Source organism: Marmota marmota, unplaced genomic scaffold (genome assembly GCF_001458135.2).
Source record: "Marmota marmota marmota unplaced genomic scaffold, marMar, whole genome shotgun sequence".
Lineage (NCBI taxonomy): Eukaryota > Metazoa > Chordata > Mammalia > Rodentia > Sciuridae > Marmota > Marmota marmota.
Window position 1 is genome coordinate 2,845,876 of NW_026000240.1, and position 7,818 is coordinate 2,853,693.

The window sequence follows — 7,818 nt, forward strand, 5'->3', positions numbered from 1 at the left end:
TGGGCGGGGCTAGAGGGAGAAGTCACTGGGGAGGACCTGTGAAGGACAGGTAGAAGGCCAGTGGGGTCAGGGACACGGCGGTGTAGGATACCTGTGGAGTTAAGAATCTAGGGGCCCACAGAGTAGGGTAATGAAAGTTGAAAAGGGACAGGTGGGAGGACAGTGTGGTGGAGGGAGGCTTCCCTTGGGTGTATTGGACTAACTGTCCAGTCCAGGGAGGGAGAGCAGTGGGTAGTGCTAGCTGGGGGAGGAGGGAGGGAGGGAGCAGTGGGGTCGACAGGCGGGGCCAGGGAGGAGCTCTTCCATGGCTTTCCTTCTTAGCCTGTGCACAGCATCCTCGTGGCTGTACCCGCTGGGGCCCTCCTGGTCCCGCTCATCCTGCAATTGTTCATCAAGGCAGTGGCGGTGGGCACCGGCAGGCGACCCTATGAGGAGAAGGTAAGTGGTGAGTGCGTGTGCCCTTGGCTGTGTGGAGGCATCTTGCACCTCTTCAATTAGACACTTTGTGCGCTTTCTCCACTGTCCTTGGCCTTGATGGTGCCTCATGGGTCCTTCCAACCCACCTCTGAAGATGCAGCTCAGATATCTCTATACCCTGGAGCTTGGTGGCCATTCTGCCTTCTGGGTGCATTGCATTGAAAGCCTACTGTGTGCTGGGTGTGCTAGGTGGCGGTTATTTGAGGGATGGGTGTAGAGGTGAGTAAGTACATCATGCACTTGTGTTGATAAGCAACCTGCCATCAGAATAACACCGGAGACATCCAGGAACACTCTGAGCGAGGGGTCAGTCCTGAGTGGTGTAGTCGACTGGAAGAGTCTGGGAGTTTGGCGAAGCCCACACTGTAGAGGAGAACATGCCACTCTCTGTGTCCTAGGTGTGCTTTTGGAGAGGCAGACAGGAGTGCATTGACTGTGAGAGGTACAATTTTGCAGAAAGGCACAGAAATCTGAAAGTAGGGTGTTAACAGAATGATGAAGAAATGGATCTAGTTCAAGCACAAGGTGACATAGGCAATGAGGTTGACCCCATGGGGGTCAAGATTAGAAAGGCCCAGAAAGCCAAGCGTGGAATTTCGTTTGGAAGAACTGAAAACCTGGGAGCCATGAAAAATTTTGTGAAAATGTCATTCATTGAGGGGTAATTACAACCAATAAAATTCACCCTTTTTTAGTCTATAGTTAGGGATTTTGACAAATGACATTGTGTGCTCTCCACCAAGATCAAGGTTAAGCAGTTTCATTACCCCAGAAAATCCTTTCATCTCTTGTTGTCATTTTGTCTCCCTGAGTCCTTGTGGTTTTTCTTTTTCCAGAATCATGCATAAATGGTGTTGTGGGCTTTCTAGTCTGGCTTCATTCACTGAGCACGACACATTTGAGATTCATCTATGTAGTTGCTCATATCAGTAGTTTATTGTCTTTTGTTTCTGTGTAGTATTGTATTTCCCTACAGATTATTTAAACATTCACCAATTGAAGGATTTTTACTTTGCATCTAGGTTTTGGCAGTATTTTTGTTGGTTTATTTTGTTTTGTTTTTGAACCAGGGATTGAACCCAGAGGTGCTTAACCACTGAGCAACCATTCCAGCCTCACCCCACCCCACCTCCAGCACCCTTATGTTTTCTTTTTGAAAAATTTTAAAAATTTTGAGAAAGGGTCTTACTAAGTTGCTTAAGGCCTTGCTAAGTTACTAAGTTACTGAGGCTTTGAACTTGCCACCCTCTTGCCTTAGCCTCCCAAGCCATTAAGGTCATGGGGAACTGTGCCCAGCCAGTTTCAGGCAGTTATAAATAAAGCTGCTACAACAACCATTGATGCATAGACATGTGGACATAAGTTTTCATTTCTGTTGGGTAAATTGTTAAGGGTAGCATTGCTGAGTCATAAGGTAAACATGTGGGACGTTTTAGAAAACAACTGTACTCTTTCTACTTTGTACCAGCAATGAATGAGAATTCCAGTTGCTCCACATCCTCACTAGCATTTGACACTGTCATTGGTTACTTTTTTTTTTTTTTCAAATTGTAGCCTGTCTAATAAATGAGTAGTAGTATCTCATTAGGGCTCCAGTCTATATTTTCCTAATGACTAATAATGTTGAGCATATTTCATGTCTTATCAGCCATGGGTATATTGTTGGTGAAGTGTTTGCTCCAATCTTTTGCCCATTAAAAAAAAACTGAGTTGTTTTCTTATTGAGTTTCAGGAGTTCTCTGTACTGGATTCAGATCTATGTGTTGCAAATCTTATCTTGCAATTCATGGCTTGTAATTTCATTTTCTTGTCATAGCATATTTCAAAGAGCAGGAGCCCTTAGTGTTGCTGTTTTTCCAGCACTGAGGATTGAATCAGGGGGTGCTTGACCACTGAGCTTCTTCCCCAGCATTCGTTGTTGTTCACTCTGAATGGAGCCTCATGTCCTGTGTGAGGAACAGTTTCATTGCTTTCTTCCCCATCTGTGTCTTTATTGCTTTTTCTTTGAGCATCCACTAGGAATGATAGGAGTGGGCATCTCTTCCCTGGGATTCCTTTAGTATGGCAATCACTTGACTAAAGGCTCTTTCAGGAAGACTGGTGGGCAGCATCAGTGGGGGAGGGGAAGCTGCAGACCCCGAGGCAGCTGGACAGACAGAGGAGCCTGTCTGCTCATCACCTCCCATCCTTTTAGTCAGCACCCACCACTGCCATATGTGGTTCCCTCCCACCTGTGACTCCTGTGCTTGGCCCTTATTCCTCAGCCCTGTGGTCTGCCTGTCTTCCCCTCTCTCCAGCTTCTAGTGTCATCATTGAGTTTGCCTGGCAGCCTGTTCCCTTCCTCCATCCTGTGGTTCTTCCAGCCCCAGTTCAGGCCATAGGCCATCGCCCTTCCTCCTCTGCTCAGAATGAGGCCCTCCAAGTCAAGGGTCCCAAGTCTCAGGGGACCTAAATGTGGACTGCACTGGGATTCACCAGACAGGGCTCCTTTCCATTACCTGCAGCACCTATCTCAGGCACTGATCCCATGCTCCAACTTTCACTCCCACCATACTCCATTCCCTGACTTCAACTCCTTCTAGAATCACTTGCTTGGTGGTTGGTGGCAAAGACTCTGGTGAAGACCACATAAGTTCAAATCACAGCTCTAGAACTGACCAGCAGGGAGACCTGGGGTATGCTACTCAGCCCCTGGTCACTCAATTTCCCTATCTGAAAAACAGGGAATTGTGGGTTAATTCATGTAAACCACATAGAACAGTGGCTGGCACCAGAGAGTGCCCTGTGTGCTGCTGTTACATCACTACCATTCCTTCCCATGGTCATCTACACATGTTTGTGCTCAGATTAAAAGTCATGCAAGTCCCAGCCTTAACATCCCAGGCCTCCACTCCACCTGTTGTACCTTCTGGGCCTTATTTCCTGAAAGAGTTGACCTTGTTCACTAGCTCCCCCTTCACTTCCTGGCCCAGGTCAGCCCAGCCCAGCCCTTGCTGTCAGGATGATGCCCTCTTTAATGGCCAAGTTCAGCAGACATCTTCAGACTACTCTTTCTGGTCTAGACACAGCCTCTGAAACCAGAAGTCGCTGTCTCAGAACTTAACAATCTGGGCTTCTCTGCATGTACCTGGGTGCTGTGAGCTGGGTTGCCTACATGGTTCCCATGATACTCTCTCTCTTCTCTTCCCTTTCGACTCCCCTTGGTGCTCAGGGCCTCGGGTTGCAGCTGCCCTCACCACTGAAAGTAGGCTGGCCATGCTGTTTGCAGGGTGCTTTCCATCCCCAGTGCAGTGACGGTGTTTTGTTTTTTTGCTACTCGGTATTGAACCCAGGGGCACTTTACCACTGAGCTACATCCCCAGTCCCTGCAACTTTTTATTATGAATCAGGGTCTCACTAAGTTGCTGAGGCTGGTCTCAAACCTGCCTCAGTTTCCCAAGCCACTGGGATTACAGGTGTGTGCCACCGTGCCTGGTTGGACAGAAGCATTTTTGATGCCCTGAAATATTTCTGATGGGGGTGCATCTCAGTGGTAGAGTGTGTGCTTAGCATGTGAAAGGCCCTGAATTCTTCAATCCCTAGCACACAGAGAAAAGACATCTGAATCAATGAATGAACCAACAAACAGAAGATCAACATTTGAGGATAGAAGGAAAAAGGAAAGGAACTGAGAGAAGCCTGGTGCCCTGACCCCCCAGGATAAGGGGAAGAAGGAGAGGCAGCAGGAAGTTGGGCAGAAGATGGGGCAAGAAGAAGATGCTGCTAGATTTTGGTCCTGTGGAGTGTGAGGGTGTTTGAGACATAGAATTGGCTCCCAGGAGTGGAGCCAGTGAGAGAGGCTGGTCTGGGTGGCACAGAGCTGTTGGATTCTAGTTGTGTGTGATAGGGTTCCATGTGGGGCGGGGGGGAGGATGGTATTCACAGTTATTGCTCAGTTCTTAGAAATTTACTATCATTCCTTAAGCATTTTGTATACTTTATGTACAATCAATATTTTCTATACATGATATATATCTAATCAAATATTCTTTCTCTATGTTTAAAGTTCCTGTAATTTTTTAATGCTCTGCTATTAAATAATTTCTTCTAGTACTAGGGATTGAACCCAGAGTTGTTTTACCACCAAAGCTGCATCCCTAATCCTTGCTCTATTTTGTTTTGAGATAGGGTGTCACTAAATTGTTGAGGGCCTTGCTAAGTTGTTGAGGCTGGCCTTGAACTTGCTGGACTCAGGGGAAAGAGAAAGTAGAATAAGGGAGAGAGGAGAAGCCAGTCAGTGTCCTGGGAAGGACATGACCTTTGAGATTGACCTTTCCTGCTTTGTGTACTGAAGGTCTTCAGCTCAGAATTTCCTGGAAAATCTGATTTTTGACTAGGGAAATATGTCTGGGCATCCCCTGCTGCCACTGGTCTCCCAGATAGTGAAACTCAATGAAGGTAGATTTTTAGAAAAATTGAGAGGTAAGAGAGTCAAGTGGGAGCTGGGTGGTGACACCATCTTTGGATCAGTTGAGCAGAACAGCACGAGACAGACCTTAAAAGGTACCTGGAAGGATGAGGTGAGAGGACAGGTGTGGTCCATGGAGACAGATCAAGGATCCTGCAAAGGGAAGCACTAGGGGTTGAGGAGCCCTGAGAAGGCAGGAGAGGTGGGTGCTGGGTCAGCACTGTCTGGGGACAGCTGCTCACAAGTGGGTCGAGGGAGGTCACTCTTCCTAGGAGCCGGGAAGGCAGGAGGCCCTGGGTCACTCTTGGGCACCCCTATACCTAGACCTGGCCACAGGCCCAGGTTGAGCCCTGGTTTAACTGACCAACTTAGCGAGGGTCCCTGGGAGATGGCCCTGCCCAGTCCTGCTGATTCTGAACTTCTCTTTCCTTCCTCATCTCCCTCCAGTATGACAAGGCATTCAATGTGGGCTGCCCAAGAAACTGTTACATCGCATTGTGTGCACCCTTGGGACCCAAGTGAGTTGGTAAACCAAGGGCTCAAATGGTGGACCCTGGGGCTGGTGCGGGGGGGTGGTGGTGAAGCTGGGTCTATTTCCCTGGTCCCTGTCCCCAGCTCCCAGCCTTAACACTCCCTGTTCCTTTCCTTTGGGGTGTTCTCCAGGGCACTCTGGGAGTTTCTGGGAATTTCACTCTTCCTTGGTGTTGTAGGTTCTTATCCCAAGAAATGTGCTCGAGGGGAATGGCAGCCTGGATAAGGCTTCTGGATGAGAGCCCTGGGCTCTGTGCTTTCCCAGCTGAGGGTGAGAGTGGTCAGGGAGACCAGGCCAAGGTGGGTAGTGACTCCTTGCATTTGGCCTGTTGCTTCCCAGGTACATGTCCGAGGCGGTCTGCATTCAGGTGGACCAGAGGACCAACTGGGGGCCAACAGAACACCTTAAAGACCTCCTTTGGCCCAGGTGCGCCACTCAGGCCCCCCCAAGGAGTGGCAAGTCTGCACCTGTACAGAAGGTAAGGAGTATCAGGTGTGCTTTGAACCATGGGAAATGTGGTTGCACATGTGTTGGGGGAAGCCCCCGATGTCGGGCTGGCCCTGAAGCTGAAGCACTTGGAGCATAAGGAGTGGGATTATGGACCTGGAGGGTACAGGGTCCAGGTCACAGGGCTTCAGAGCACACCCAGGTGTCCCTGGATAGAGAAGGAGAAAAGACTGAAACACTAACTTTCTGATTGGCTTTGGGCCAGTCCTTACTTTTTTGGTCCCCAGTTTCCTCAGCTATTAATGAGGACTGAGACTATTCCAGTGGTTTATGTTTTAAAGAAAATTCTATTTATTTTATGTGTGTGTGTGAGTGTGTGTGTGTGTGTGTGTGTGTACATATATAAATATCAGTTGTAGATAAACACATATATTTATTTTGTTTATTTTTATGTGGTGCCGGGGATTGAACCTAGTTCCTCATGCATGCTAGGCAAGCACTCTACTCCTGAGCCACAACCCCAGCACCCCCAGATTCTTTTTTTATGGAAATTTTTGACGTATGATGTGAAACATTTGTGTGGAGCATTAGGTGTACAGTGGGGTGGGTAACCCACAGTGCCCCCCATGGTCCCTTGCTGTGATGTGGTGCCAGCCCTCTCCCTTGTCCTGCCTCTAGGCACTCTGGGACTTGACTATGAGTTGTGGGGTGGAGGTTAGGGAGAACCCCATGTACTGACTCTGTGTTTAGCTTCCCATCAGCCCAGTGGCGCATTGGGAGCTTCCAAGGGAGGCTTGGCCTCCCATTCTCCCTTCACACCCAGCAATGCCAGGACACACACCAGAAGTTCATCTCCGGAGCCCCATGTGGGGGTCTCCTGTGCCTGAGCCCTCACTCCCCTTTTGAGAGTGCCAAGACCCCCACGCCTGTAATATACACATATTTTGTGCTGCTTCCTATGGCAGCTGTGCCTATGTGTCCTAGGTTCAGGGAAGTGTGTTTCCTGGCATTGGGTGGAGGCTCTGAAGGGCTGGGACAGAGCCCTCCTGGTTCATCCTTGCTCTCTGGAGACTCAAGCTCGTGAACCAACACTGCCTGACTCTTTGCCCTTGGGCAAGACATTCAGCATGTCTCTCATCCTTCAAATGTGGCAACAGTAATAATCACAGTGACTGACCTGGCTGGCTTCCTGGCAAGGGCTGGAGATGGAGAATACCCACCAGCCTGGATAATACCAAGTGCACCTGAAACAATTCCATAAAATAGGAAGGGAACTTGTTTATTGTTAGTCCTAATAGGGTAGTAGATTACTCAGAAATTACAAAGTTTCAGTTAAACATGAGTAAGTTTCGGAGATATAATGGTCAATATGGTTGTTGCAGTTAATATACTGCATACTTGAAAACGGATAATAGAGTTGGGTACAGGGGTGCCCATCTATAAGTCCAGCTACTGAAGAGACTGAGGCTGGAGGATCACAAGTCAAGGATCAGTAACTTAAAGAGAATTGTTTTCAGTATATATATATATATATATATATATATATATATATATATATATACCTGGGGATGTAGGTCAATGGTAATACACAGATGTGGAAAAGGAAAGAAAAATTGACCATCAGTTATGTGGGTTTTCTGTTTGTTTGAGGTGGAGTTCCCAGTATGTTGGCCAGGCCAGTCTTGAACTTCTGAGGTCAAGCAAACCTCCTATGTCAGTGTGCTGAGTGCTGGAAGGCAGGTGTGCACCACTGGACTGGCTAGAAAAGGGATTGTAAACTGGGTTTGGTGGCACATGACTAATTCCAGCAACTCAGGAACTGAGGCAGCTTTAGGCTAGCCTCTGCAATTTAGCAAGACTGTATCTCAAAATAAGAAGAGCTAGGGATAAAGCCAAGTGGTAGGATGTCCTTGGG

The 7,818-nt window shown here is 48.1% G+C and overlaps 1 protein-coding gene across 4 annotated transcripts in view; it reads left to right on the forward strand.

The window, feature by feature from the left end:
* The window catches only part of LOC107143226 (palmitoyltransferase ZDHHC19-like), a 61,028-nt gene that overhangs the window by 18,520 nt on the left and 34,690 nt on the right, over positions 1-7,818 (forward strand). The window contains exons 1-3 of one of the 4 annotated variants that reach the window (XM_048794617.1): positions 339-438; positions 5,372-5,442; positions 5,796-5,944. The exons of 2 other annotated variants lie outside the window; for them this stretch is intronic. In XM_048794617.1, coding sequence (XP_048650574.1) covers positions 428-438; positions 5,372-5,442; positions 5,796-5,938 — 225 coding nt within the window. In that variant the 5' untranslated portion in view covers positions 339-427 and the 3' untranslated portion in view covers positions 5,939-5,944. Of the gene's footprint in view, positions 1-338; positions 439-5,371; positions 5,443-5,795; positions 5,945-7,818 lie in introns of those variants that run through there. One more of the 4 variants, XM_015486849.2, reaches the window with a different exon arrangement.